General features: G+C 43.1%; 1 protein-coding gene across 1 annotated transcript; it reads left to right on the top strand.

The window, feature by feature from the left end:
- On the top strand, positions 1-13,284 carry LOC117969245 (ubiquitin-conjugating enzyme E2 S-like). Its single transcript, XM_059018345.1, has 4 exons — positions 1-286; positions 3,105-3,252; positions 8,197-8,387; positions 10,909-13,284. Exons 1-4 carry the CDS (start codon positions 284-286, stop codon positions 11,167-11,169), a joined length of 603 nt encoding a protein of 200 aa, XP_058874328.1. The 5' UTR covers positions 1-283; the 3' UTR covers positions 11,170-13,284.
- Positions 13,285-15,042: the final 1,758 nt, after the last annotated feature.

The raw sequence follows: 15,042 nt of genomic DNA, 5'->3' as shown, positions 1-15,042 counted from the left end.
TGTGGTTGTACGTCAGGGTTTCCTAGAATTTGGATTGGCGGAGTCGTCTGTGGATTTTTTGTCTTAAATTTTGTGGACAGTCGGAGCGAGAGCCTAGAGGGCCGGGGTGCCGAGAGAAAAATAAATATTAAAAATTAAATAAATAAACTATACAAAAACAACAAGAGACTTGCCAGTTGTATCGAAGAGCGACGCAGCGAGGCTGTTTGAGTGAAAGAGACTGAGAATAAACGAAGGAAAGAGGGTCGAAGCTGCGTTGGGAAGTGTATAGATTCCCTCGGCCATGGTGAGTTACTCAGAGGCGATGTCACGATACGCGTTGCACTGTTTAATATAAACCGTGTTTTTTTTCCTGTGTTTTTCTACTATGTCCGTCTGTCAATCCTAAATACTCTATATCGCGTTATTATTCATATTTTGTAGTGTAGTAATCTCCACGGTACTGTACGTAGCAGAATATTTGTGTTATGCGGTTGTATTTATTGTCGTAAATAAATACAAAATACCTTCGTAATTTAGTTTCTAAAACATTCCGATATATATATTGTGCTTATACTGTGTTGTATTTAATTCGTACCTTTACAGTAGTTTTTTTTTATTCAGTACAGTCCTTAAATTCATTTGTTATGGTGTAAAATATGTTTCTAAATTTAGCCCACCTTTGGTCGGTTTTAGTTTTTACTATTACGGTATTATTTTTCAGTAGTTTACGTTTTAGTGTTTATATTTTTATTAGATAAAAAAAACACGATTTTCATAACTTTATTAAACGTTTTTTTATCATTTTCCGCGTGATATTAAATTTTGGCAAGGTGTATTTCCGGTAGCTTTAAAAAAAAAAAAGTACCAATCTAGTCTCTAACTTTATTGTTAATTACAGTTTGCATATCTAACCGCCACGAAACCCGAACGGCAGTCACGCTGTTTTAGGGTTTTCACATTTTGAGTTGCGGTTTGTGTAGTGTTAAGTTCAACACTGTGCACTGCGGCGTTGTCCATTTCTTACTAGTAATACTGAATTCTGTTGATACGGTTTTTTCATGTGGTTTGTAGTAATTGCAGAGACGGTCGCTGATGTAGGAGCGTGTCTGTCAGTCTCACATTTCACATGCATCTGGAAAGCGCTTATCCGATTGTCATGACTCTTGGTATTAACATTATTTAGCAGAAGATACCGAGTATCCGGTTCTGTCCGTATATGCGTCCGTCTGCCTGTTTCACTTAGATTTTTGTAACTATCTGTGGACTTGCATCACCTAGAATTTTAGGATTGTGACAATTGAAAAAAAAAAAAAACTACATAAACATAATTTGGATCTTTTATTTAACGTCATGCAATCAAAAACTACAAAATTATATTGCAAAAAAGTCTACCGGAAGCCATAATAGTAGTACAGTAGTATTTCATGTTGGATTTCGAAATGTCACATTTTTTTCAATTGTCAGTTTTTCACTTAGTATCTGGAAAACTACAAAGCGGTGTGTATTTCAATATGTCAAGGGTTTTCAAGTGTGTGTGTACCTCGGGGGTACTTCTAAAGGTCATAGGGGGTACGCAGGACGACTTGCAGAAATACAAATGAATTAACAGCAGGATTAGAAACTAACACGAAACTTGCTAGTCCTTGTCTGAACTTGCTAGTCCTTGTCTGAACTTGCTAGTCCTTGTCTGAACTTGCTAGTCCTTGTCTGAACTTGCTAGTCCTTGTCTGAACTTGCTAGTCCTTGTCTGAACTTGCTTGCCTTTATGTGATGTTCCTGAGATAGCTGTTGGGGTCACTAAATATTAGGCTTAAGTTTTAGTTTCCAAAAAAATGAACACAATTATTATTTTTTTGTATTAAAGATACACTAAAGATGAATGCTCATTACAGACACATTGACTGTGTTTCTGCATCTGCCTTCCCCACATTCCGAACCCCAGTAAAGTCTGTGTGGACAACACCGTGGACAGCATACTTCACATAGCACAGCACTGCCTCAGTAATGGAACTATCTGTGGAACCGTCCCAGATAAGACACGTATTTAACAGTTGCCATTCTGGTTATAGCTCAAAATAATGCAAAATTTGGCACGATAAGGCGAGATGGAAGGGAGGTTTCATTTGAGTGGCTGTTTTGTAGCATTATGAATGCCTATTCACCACTGCTACAGCATGTTAGAAAATTGACTGAACATGAAAGTATATCTCTACACTTTTTTATAAGCACTCGCTCAGAGGATTACTGAGACACAGACATCAACTATCCTCATCAGTTTTAATTCTCCTCGGGCGAGCGTTAGTTTCTGATTAAAGACTGGGGTGAAGATTATTCTTTTCTTTGCTACAAATCAAGGAGATTTTAAATAGTGGACTTGCTATCAGTGTCCACTCTGTACTGGGTATTTCAAGGAGATTTTAAATGGTGGACTTGCTGTCAGTGTCCACTCTGTACTGGGTATTTCAAGGAGATTTTAAACGGTGGACTTGCTATCAGCGTCCACTCTGTACTGGGTATTTCAAGGAGATTTTAAATGGTGGACTTGCTGTCAGTGTCCACTCTGTACTGGGTATTTCAAGGAGATTTTAAACGGTGGACTTGCTATCAGCGTCCACTCTGTACTGGGTATTTCAAGGAGATTTTAAATGGTGGACTTGCTATCAGTGTACACTCTGTACTGGGTATTTCAAGGAGATTTTAAATGGTGGACTTGCTATCAGTGTACACTCTGTACTGGGTATTTCAAGGAGATTTTAAATAGTGGACTTGCTATCAGTGTGCACTCTGTACTGGGTATTTCAAGGAGATTTTAAATGGTGGACTTGCTATCAGTGTGCACTCTGTACTGGGTATGCTGAAAAGAAAATCTGTCAGGAAACTAACAAAAGCACAAAGATAAACCAGGTGACTGCATGAATGAAATGCAATTAGGATCAGTGATGAGCAATTAACGCTATTTGTCACGACTTTTAGAAATATAAACTAAGTGAAACAGAATCCAGCACATCATGTGATCAAAAATAAAACCTGAAAACTGCAAGCCCTCGGTATGATTACAGTTGTGCAGAGTGCCAAGAGTCAGCTACAATTGCAATTGAAGTGTAAGTGTGTCCTCCCCTCAGAACTCGAACGTGGAGAACCTGCCCCCCCACGTCATCCGGCTGGTTTACAAGGAGGTGTCGTCCCTCGCTGCCGACCCCCCCGAGGGGGTGAAGATCTACCCCAACGAGGAGGACCTGAGCGACCTGCATGCCTCCATCGAGGGACCAGGTGAGCCTCCCTGATCAATATACACTGATCCATACCCACTGAATACACTGATCCGTACCCACTGAATACACTGATCCGTACCCACTGAATACACTGACCCGTACCCACTGAATACACTGACCCGTACCCACTGAATACACTGATCCGTACCCACTGAATACATTGCTCTGTATACACTGAATACACTGATCTGTATACACTGATTCATACCCACTGAAAACACTGATTCATACCCAGTGAATACACTGATCCGTACCCACTGAATACACTGATCCGTACCCACTGAATACACTGATCCGTACCCACTGAATACACTGATCCGTACCCACTGAATACACTGATCCGTACCCACTGAATACACTGATCCATACCCACTGAATACATTGCTCTGTATACACTGAATACACTGATCTGTATACACTGATTCATACCCACTGAAAACACTGATTCATACCCAGTGAATACACTGATCCGTACCCACTGAATACACTGATCCGTACCCACTGAATACACTGATCCGTACCCACTGAATACACTGATCCGTACCCACTGAATACACTGATCCGTACCCACTGAATACACTGATCCGTACCCACTGAATACACTGATCCGTACCCACTGAATACACTGATCCGTACCCACTGAATACACTGATCCGTACCCACTGAATACACTGATCCGTACCCACTGAATACACTGATCCGTACCCACTGAATACACTGATCCGTACCCACTGAATACACTGATCCGTACCCACTGAATACATTGCTCTGTATACACTGAATACACTGATCTGTATACACTGATTCATACCCACTGAAAACACTGATTCATACCCAGTGAATACACTGACCCATACCCACTGAATACACTGATCTGAATCCGCTGATCCGTACCCACTGAATCCGCTGATCCGTACCCACTGAATCCGCTGATCCGTACCCACTGATCCATGCACACTGAATACACTGGCAGCAGTGTGGAGTAGTGGTTAGGGCTCTGGACTCCTGACCGGAGGGTTGTGGGTTCAATCCCCAGTGGGGGACACTGCTGTTGTACCCTTGAGCAAGGTACTTTACCTAGATTGCTCTAGTAAAAAACCCAACTGTATAAATGGGTAATTGTATGTAAAATAATGTGATATCTGTATAATGTGAAATAATGTATAATGTGATATCTTGTAACAATTGTAAGTCGCCCTGGATAAGGGTGTCTGCTAAGAAATAAATAATAATAATAATAATAATAATAATAATAATAATACACTGATCCATGTACACTGAATACACTGATCCATGTACACTGAATACACTGATCCATGTACACTGAATACACTGAGTGGTGGGTGGGTGCTTCACTGTGGATATCTGCACCGCCCTGTTGATCTCGCAGAGCCAATCCTTTCATGGAAGCAGCCCCCTTTTCTTGTTTCCATAGTAATGTGCACCAGCCAGTCAAGTTGATGAAGAGAGTATGTCATTGCCAGGGATCCTAGTTTGCAGCCAAAAAAAAATTCTCAGATGTTTAAAAAAATATATATAAATATAAATGTTTAAAAAAATAAATATTAAATCAGTTTTCCGCAACTAAAATAAAAGGCTAAAATTGAGCCCAGCAGGATGCATTCCGGAACGAGTGGCCAGGAGGATGCATTCCGGAACAAGTGGCCAGGAGGATGCATTCCGGAAGATGTTGCTAGTGCAAAAAACGCTAACGAATGCGTTCCAGAACGAGTCCTCTTGTTCTCTCAAAAGTTGGGGATCGATTCCGACACAGCTGGAATATTTACCAGTGTAACCGTGCTGAGGACATGTTCAAGAACATTCCCAGCATGCACTGCTGCAAGCCAGCACTACGTCCCCTTGCTGCTGCTTCACGTGATGAGAGGCTCACTGCGTTGTACAGGGGCTTTTATTTTACAAATTAGAGACTTAGAAGCTTAAGTATAATTAATACATTAAATACACTTTCGTGTAAACCTGTAAACACGTCTACAGCGGGTGTTGGAAATGTTCACCATCGGGGCAGTGATACAGTCCTGAGTCCAGTTCAGTGCACAGCTCACAGGTGCTGCTGGTTTTGATACACTATGCTGACATCGCTGAGTCCAGTTCAGTGCACAGCTCACAGGTGCGGCTGGTTTTGATACACTGTGCTGACATCGCTGAGTCCAGTTCAGTGCACAGCTCGCAGGTGCGGCTGGTTTTGATACACTGTGCTGACATCGCTGAGTCCAGTTCAGTGCACAGCTCACAGGTGCGGCTGGTTTTGATACACTGTGCTGACATCGCTGAGTCCAGTTCAGTGCACAGCTCACAGGTGCTGCTGGTTTTGATACACTGTGCTGACATCGCTGAGTCCAGTTCAGTGCACAGCTCACAGGTGCGGCTGGTTTTGATACACTGTGCTGACATCGCTGAGTCCAGTTCAGTGCACAGCTCACAGGTGCGGCTGGTTTTGATACACTGTGCCAACATCGCTGAGTCCAGTTCAGTGCCCAGCTCACAGGTTGAGGTTTTGCACAGAGCCAGTCTCCCTCCATACCTATTCACTTATTAACAACATTGAAACCTGTCTTCCCTCTCTTCCAGCTCACACTCCACTGATGTGATTCCTCTCATTGCAGCTCCACATGGCAGACCAGGGCAGAACTGGCACATGACTAGTGCTAGCTTCCCCTCATTATTACTGGATAAACTTTAAATAGCTTAGTACTATGAACATAGTAAAATAAGATGAAATACATGTTGTAGGGATGTGCTTTTGGTACATTTTTATGAATGTTTAAATGCTATGCAGGTGTCAGTGTTTAAACCATATCTACATACACACACACTCTTCATATTACATTCTGATGTATACTGACAACCTTGGTTAGTATTGTCCAAGCAAAAAAACCCTAAATAAGCAAATACTGTTTTAACATCGCAAAGACTTAACTACTTAAAAAAAATAATAATATTAATAATAATACGTACACACCAGTATATATGTAACTATATATTGAAATTAGGGCTGCCACTCGATTCAAATTTGATTGGTTAGCCTAATTTATGGACATTAGTTGATTAACCTGTAGATTCACATTTTTAATAAAGGTGACGATCTTATAGCGGCTGTCCTGCATGCAATACTAAAAAATCAATAGAATCTAAAAATAAATAAATAAATAAATAATCGCAGTGTGAATTTGCATTTGTATTTATTTTTATCTTGGTAGATGTCTCTCTTTGTGTTAGTGCTGCACTATTGAGATGCACCTGTGCTGGCCCTGTGGGCACAAAGTGAAGAAACTAAACTTTCTTTTTTTAACATTATATTATAGTAAAAGAACAAAACCAGTAATAATGAAAACACAGCTTGCAATGTTACAGAATCTATCCAATGCACAGATTCCAATACACTGTTATTAACTCTACTGTTCAGGGATCGGTGCCACAAACACAAAATCCATTTATTATTATTATTAGTTTTTTTTTTAATATCCCCTTCTGTTGACAAATTGCAGTCGCCGTTGCTTTATTGCCTCGGGAGAAGGAGAAATATCCCTTATAAGCAGCTGTCCCAATTGAACAAGAGGCAGTCAATGTTTTTTTTTATTCATAAACAAAATTAATCGCACCTGTGGGTTGTGGGTTCAATCCCAGGTGGGGGACACTGCTGCTGTACCCTTGAGCAAGGTACTTTACCTAGATTGCTCCAGTAAAAACCCAACTGTATAAATGGGAAATTGTATGTAAAAATAATGTGATGTCTTGTAACAATTGTAAGTCGCCCTGGATAAGGGCGTCTGCTAAGAAATAAATAATAATTAACCCTTTGCAGTCCATTTATTAATTGCATGTCAGGCACGCCAGGTCTAATTAATTTTCACACGCGCAGTTAATTTTAGACGCGCTGTTTACAAGTATTTTTTTTCACAGTCAAACGGGTTTAAATGGCCCTACATATCAACAAAGCACACACTAGGCATCTCCAGCCCCGCCCCACCCTTTTGTTTGCTATAGCGTTCACCTATGTAAGAAATAAATAATAATAATAATAATAATAGTCGTACATACCGATCGATCATCTCCTGATCACTCGTTTTATCACCAAACTCCTCAATAATGCGATCCAAGTCATTATTTTATTACTATAACATCTTAAAAAAGCTCTGCAAATGTCCATGATAGTCTCTGTGCGCTGACGCACTCAGCCAGCTTGTTTACTATGAACGCCCCATTATCTGATACCTGATACCATGTATGACTATTCATGAAATACGCCTTTTTTTTTTTTTCCCCCCCCCCCCCCCCCCCCCCCCGACTTGTCTTGGCTCCTGTCGCTCCCACTCGGCAATTGAATGGTTTTCTCGGCTTTTTCCGGAGAAAAAACGACTAAACACCCGTTTATTGCGTTGCTATAATGATGTCGGACCCAGTCCGACAAAGGACCTGTGAGGAATAATTGCAATGTCGGACCCACTCCGACAATGGACCGCAAAGGGTTAATAATTAATATAATTACTACAACAGAAACAGCAGTGTTTGGAACAGCCCGAACACAGGATGCTCCCCGCTGCTCTCGAACCCGTTTTAAAAGTTTGAGATGGGAGGGAGTAGAGCGAGCAGATTAGTGCTCTCTACCTGAAACCACGCGTTCAGGAAGGGAGTTGAAAACCAGGGATGCAGATTACTAATATCAGCATCATTTCTGTTATTATTATTATTATTATTATTATTATTATTATTATTATTATTTGGAAGACTCCTTTTAAGCTTTTACTCTTGTTAAAACTTTACAATGCATTAGTAAGAACTCGCCTAGGCCTGCAGCCAATTCATTGCAATGAATTACAAATGACACTTACAGTGGCATTGTTCAGCCTTGGCACACCTGCAGAGTTCTTTTATTATATTCTTAATTTGAATGATTCATTCTCTCTCTCTCTGTCTGTTTCAGAGGGAACCCCATTTGCGGGGGGCGTGTTCCGGATGCGCCTGGTCCTAGGGAAGGATTTCCCCGCCTCGCCGCCCAAGGGTTACTTCCTGACCAAGATCTTCCATCCGAACGTGGGTCCGAGCGGAGAGATCTGTGTGAACGTGCTGAAGAGGGACTGGAGAGCGGAGCTGGGGATCAGACACATCTTACTGGTGAGACAGAGAGGGGCTGGGGATCTGACATGTCTTACTGGTGAGACTGGGAGGGAGGGGCGCTGGGGATCAAGGCTGCCACACTCCAGAAGTGTGGTGCGTTCAATAGGCAGAGCGCTCCAGAGCATTACGTGGCACTTTCTATTGAACGACCTGCACGCTGAGAGCGCTTATTAACGTTAGCTAACATTCTGCGGCGCTGACTCGTGGGCATTTCAAAATGGCGGAGGTACAATACCAGTGCGACGGCTGTGGTGTAATTATCCCACATATTGGACATTTTGACCAACATATCTGTGTGTATTCTGATAGTTTATTTAAATAACCAGCATAATTTGACTTTGTTGTTTGTTTGCTGTTTCTGCAAGATTAGGCATCACAGTGTATCTCTGCTGAAAAAGCACAGCAGTATGCTACACAGAAAACTTCAAACCTTTTTTTATGCCAGAAAGGGGACGTTCGAATAAGAGAACTTTACTGAAATTAGGTACTTGTGCAGTGTTACATTACTATCTAACCAAGAGCATGTTAAAAATAAAATTATATATGTACTAGAAGACTGTAATCATATTACAGAAAAACAAGTGAGGTCAGGGTGTAGATCAGTGTGCAGGGTGAGATCAGGGGTAGATCAGTGTGCAGAGTGAGATCAGGGGTAGAACAGTGTGCAGGGTGAGATCAGAGGGGTAGAACAGTGTGCAGGGTGAGATCAGAGGGGTAGATCGGTGTGCAGAGTGAGATCAGGGGTAGATCAGTGTGCAGGGTGAGATCAGAGGGGTAGATCAGTGTGCAGAGTGAGATCAGGGGTAGAACAGTGTGCAGAGTGAGATCAGAGGGGTAGGTCATTGTGCAGGGTGAGATCAGGGGTAGAACAGTGTGCAGAGTGAGATCAGGGGTAGAACAGTGTGCAGAGTGAGATCAGTGTGCAGGGTGAAATCAGGGGTAGAACAGTGTGCAGAGTGAGATCAGGGGTAGAACATTGTGCAGAGTGAGATCAGAGGGGTAGAACAGTGTGCAGGGTGAGATCAGGGGTAGAACAGTGTGCAGAGTGAGATCAGTGTGCAGGGTGAGATCAGGGGTAGAACAGTGTGCAGAGTGAGATCAGGGGTAGAACAGTGTGCAGAGTGAGATCAGAGGGGTAGAACAGTGTGCAGGGTGAGATCAGGGGTAGAACAGTGTGCAGAGTGAGATCAGTGTGCAGGGTGAGATCAGGGGTAGAACAGTGTGCAGAGTGAGATCAGGGGTAGAACAGTGTGCAGAGTGAGATCAGAGGGGTAGAACAGTGTGCAGAGTGAGATCAGGGGTAGAACAGTGTGCAGAGTGAGATCAGTGTGCAGGGTGAGATCAGGGGTAGAACAGTGTGCAGAGTGAGATCAGGGGTAGAACAGTGTGCAGAGTGAGATCAGTGTGCAGGGTGAGATCAGGGGTAGAACAGTGTGCAGAGTGAGATCAGGGGTAGAACAGTGTGCAGAGTGAGATCAGTGTGCAGGGGGAGATCAGGGGTAGAACAGTGTGCCAATGGCCCCCTGAAATAAAAAAATAAAAAAATGTCCCGCTGAATTTCTTTTAACGCGCCCATGTGTCCCCCTCCCCAGACAATACCAATAAGCATTAGGCTGTTATAAATCACAGAGAAATCAGCCAATCACAGAGCAGCATTTCAAAACATTCCTCTTATCTTGTGTATAAATGTCATCCCATGCATAGAATTATCAGTATTTTTTTAAAAATAAAACGCTCTAAATAAAAACATAGCAAAATGGAAAATCCTGTTATTAACTTCGATACTACAATGACAAAAATTCTCCAACGGGCAATGAACGAGAACGAGCAGGCTATCCTCAAAGTGCTGCAAACCGTATACTTCATGACGAAGGAGGATATCCCATCTCTGAAGTATAGCAGCTTTTTGGATTTTATGATGTTCCAAGGAGTGGGAAACTTGGCAACTTGGGGTAAATGCCACATACAGATCGCACATAGACTGCGAGGAAATGCAAGAAGCCATGGCAGGGTCATTACCGAGAAAATTAATGAAATTGGAAAGTTGCGAATATGTGACAGTGCTGGCTGACGAAAGTACGGACGTGACAGTTCACACAAAGCTTTGCATCTGTATGAGGCTTGTGAAGGGTGTTGTTTCTGAGACCCTTTTCATTAAGAATGTGAGGATTTCAAGTGGAAATGCAGAAACCATATAATCAAGAAATAAAGCAAGTACTTCTGGAAAGGTATGTTGACAGAAAGTAATCTGCTTCGGCAGCGACTGTGCCTCCAAGTACGTTCATTTTGTAAGGAATAAAATGTATTCTATTTCTGCTTAAATACTGTGAAATTCATCTGCTGTAAACTTGGTCTATTTGCTAGACCAAGTATGTCTGTCTGATGTTTGGAGATTTGGAGTGACGGAGAGAGTGAATGGGATGTGAATGTGTGCTGCGTGTAGTTTAAACATTACTATGCTTACTACTAAGTGTCTGTATGAAAGTACACTAACCCCCTCTCTCCACTCCTCTCTCAGACGATCCGGTGTCTGCTCATCCATCCGAACCCAGAGTCGGCTCTGAACCCAGAGGCTGGGCGCTTGCTGTTGGAGGGGTACCCCGCCTTCGCATCGCGGGCACGTCTGCTCACCGAGATCCACGCAATTGGGGGGGCTGAGGGAGGGGGGCCCCCGCAGCCCAAGAAGCACGCCGGCGAGCGGGGTAGCCGGGGGGTGGGCGGGGGGGGCAGTGGCAAGAAGAAAGGGGGGGAGAAGAAACGAGCGCTACGCAGACTGTGAGAGAGAGAAAGAGAGGACCGGACGGGGGACCCCAAACCAGCACCCTGCACCCGCCACACCGGACTACTGCACACCTTTATTGATTCACATAAACAAACTGTCAGTCTCTGTGAGTACCCCTCAGACTGGCCCCGTCCCCCTCAAACTGCATTCACTTTGTTTATTAAATGTGTGTTTCTGGTTTTTAAAGCCTCTCATTAGGGCTGTGTCGATGTGCTCTCGATCCGCTGGGATCTGCATCACTGTGCAGCCACCGTGCTGACTGGCTGCTTGTATATGATGCAGGACTGGTTATTCTCAACAGCAGGTCACATGTGCTGCACTCAAAACCCAAAGGACTACAGCTCCCGTTAGCCCTCACTGTTACTGCCAGTGGAGAGGCATGCTGGGGGCTGGAGTTTTTATTCAGGTTCTGTCTCTGGCAGTGTTTTACAATGTAAACGGATTCAGCAGCCAACATGTTCTTTCACGGTTTTTATTCTGATTCTCTTGACCAGCAGTGTTACCAATGCATACGCTAACCTCTCCTTCCAGCCACCTGTCTAAAGAACTACAGCTCCCAGCAGCCCTCACTGTCACTGCTGGTGCAGAGGCATGCTGAGAGTTGTAGTTTAACTACTGATAAAGGCTGGTCAAGGCTTCTTTTAAAATCTGTTTCTTACCTCATTAGCAAAAAGCAACACCATCAATGCTGCCTTAGAGGCAAGAGAATGGGTTTTAAAGGTGGTCAGCACTTTTGTTTTTTTTTTTAAGGAGGGGCCAGTTATATTAATAAAGCTAATAAGAAGTAAGAGAATGGGTTTTAAAGTGCTTGGCACTCTTCTTAAAGGACAGTGATCCTTTCACTAAAGCTGATTCTAACCTGTGTCGCAGGGTGCAGCATTGTAACGAACGCCCGCTTGTTTCTCTCCTCTCTCTCTCACTGTAAATGTTTGTAAATAAACAGAAGACTAATCTAGTATACTAGCAAACCTGCTTTCTTTTGTTAAGGTTCAGTTACTGCAGTTTTTTCCCATTGTTTTTAGTTTTCAGTGTAACTCCATGCCCTTGCCTGTGTAATAATGACTTTGATATGTTTGTAACTGCCCCCAGCCCCCATCATGGGGTGTGGAAGGTGTGTGAAGACCCTTTTTATATCAGCTCCAGCCCCCACTCCACCGCCCCTGACAGTTGGATCCCGTGATCATGTTGCTGGTGCTAATAAGAAGGAAGATGGGATTTAAAGCCCTGGTTATCTCAAAGAACTACCACTCCCATCTCCCTCTGCCATTGGAGCTGGTGCAGTTGCATACTGGGAGCTGTAGTTTCTCTGGCGGTGCGGTTCTATTGTAAACAGGAATTGTCCAGTGCAGTCAGTACCACAACCAGCCACCTGTGTGAAAGACTACAGCTCCCATGACCCTTCACTGGTACTGTGACTGCGCAGGCATGCTGGGAGTTGTTTTTTCTGATTGTCTCCATGGTTCAAACCCTGTATAGAATTACAGCTGCACAGCATTATGTGACAGCCTCTTTCAACCACTAGAGGGAGCTTTGCTTCTGAACAGACTCCTAATGGTATTTGTTTCTGACTTGAGGAAGGTGTGGTTTCAGAAATGACCACTAGGGGAGGGCAGCTGGGATTCCTGTCCTCCTTCTGTGTGAAGCAGGGATTTCATACAGTGTTTGTCTGGCTGCTAGGATTCTCCAGACAAGCTTGAAACAGCTCAGCCAGGTAAACAGTAATGAATGTCTGTTCACACACTCCAGGGTATTAAACAGGAGAGACCCACACTATAGGATATTAAACAGGAGAGACACACACACTATAGGATATTAAACAGGAGAGACACACACACTATAGGATATTAAACAGGAGAGACACTATAGGATACTAAACTGTTTTTCTAGCTCTCAGTAAAGTAGTTCAAATACTGGCACGGCTGGTTTCACAGGCGGGGGGGTTAAGGGGGTGTGATGTATTGGGTGAGGGAGGGGCGCTGAAAGACAATGTATTTTCACTTTTCTAAATTGTGCGTCAAATTCTGCTTTTTTTTTTGTTTGTTTTTTATTCTTGTTTACATTAAGTTATTTAAGTTAACTATATAAAAAAAATAAAGGAAAAATGAAATGCTAGTTTTGTGCATTTTATTGTTGTCTGTCTGCTATAGTCTCGCATTAAGAAACTTGCATTAATCCAAAGATGTACACGCATTCTGCAGGTAATGTTTTGTTAATAGTGGTGACTGTTAATCTCTTCTAGGTTCTCAGGCAGCCGGTAGTGTTTACAGCACACAGCTCCCATCATCCCTCGGTGGTACCGTCACTACAGAGGCATGCTGGGAGCTGGAGTTTTTATTCTCATTTTGTCTCTAGCAGTGTTTTACAGTGTAAACAGATTCAGCAGCCAACATGTTCTTTCACTGTTTGAACAGCTCCTGCCAGCCCTCACTGTCACTGCTGGTGCAGAGGCAAGCTGGAGTTTTTATTCTGAATCTCTTGACCAGCAGTGTTACCAATGTAAACGCTAACCTGTCCTTCTGGCCACCTGTCTGAAGAACTACAGCTCCCATCAGCCCTCACTGTCACTGCTGGTGTAGGGGCATGCTTTGAGGTGTAGTTTTAGTGCTGATAAAGGCTGGTCAAGGCTTCTTTTAAAATCTGTTTCTTGCCTCATTAGCAGAAAGCAGCGTCATGACTGCTTATTTTCCAAAAAGCAACACCATCAATGCTGCCTAAGAGGCAAGAGAATGGGTTTTAAAGATTGTTCCCTATCAAGTACGAAATGTAACCATTACCTAATGGGGGTTTTATCCTGATAACCTGAAATAATATATATCAAAGCTGCACGTCCGATCCTGTGATGCAGTCATGCCCGCCCTCGAGGTCATAACGGGACTGCAGACATTATCGTAATTTTTTCTTTCATCTGACTGACCGGGAGAGACTACGAACAGATAGAATCAAGTTACGAATATCTGCTTATTCACTTGTGTAATTACACTAATGCAATTTATTGTTACATGCTTATAGAATTATTGTGAAGATTATTGCTCTAACAGCTGGCTTTCCTCAGTTTTTGGACTGTTGGTTTAGTCAAAAGTGCTATAGGTAGGCATCCCGATCGCTGCCATAGTAACTAGGTCTGAGACCTGCTCCCTTTCCTGTGGGTACTCTGTACATCGAATGAGGTTACCAACCTGAATTCACTAGCAGTCGCTGGGCTTAGCTCTGCTTCGGGTCGGACTGCTCGCAGTGTTGCGTTGCAGCCCTGGTCTCTGCTTGCAGTACCATTGCGAAGAGCTCTGACTGCAAGCTTCCCCCAGTCTTAGGGCTGTGTTGGTTTGCCTGAAGCTGTATAGGTGGGCGCCCCTATATATTGCTTCTGCTGTAACTGGGTTTCGACTCGATACACATACCGAACAGCGAAGGAGGTTATTGCACTGGGGTACCACCGGACCATACCGAAGGTACCGTACCGGGTGTACCACCACCACCACCGCACCGAGGGTACTCTGAGAATCATGGCTTTATCGATAACGGATAGTTTCTGGGAGAGACCTGGGTTCTTTAAAAGAGATGGTCTACACCCAACCAGGAGAGGCTCAATTAGATTTATAGAAATATGGAGAAGTACTGTAAAAATGCTTGACTACTTATATTGCCTAGAGATGTGCCACTCAAATCACCAGTCCAGTCTAATATTGAGATGGCATCTGTCCCTCGCTTCTTCCCGGGTGTCTTGTACTGCAAATCTAAACAAAATTAAAACCTCAACAAGGGGCAATTTCAGTAACCTCTCAAGTTAGCATTATTTAACACAAGATCTCTTGGTAACAAGTGTCTGTTAATTTAATGATTTTATCTTGGAAACACAATTGGAGATCTTAATGT

This window comes from Acipenser ruthenus, chromosome 59, assembly GCF_902713425.1.
Source record: "Acipenser ruthenus chromosome 59, fAciRut3.2 maternal haplotype, whole genome shotgun sequence".
Lineage (NCBI taxonomy): Eukaryota > Metazoa > Chordata > Actinopteri > Acipenseriformes > Acipenseridae > Acipenser > Acipenser ruthenus.
This window is presented reverse-complemented; position numbering and strand designations above follow the sequence as displayed.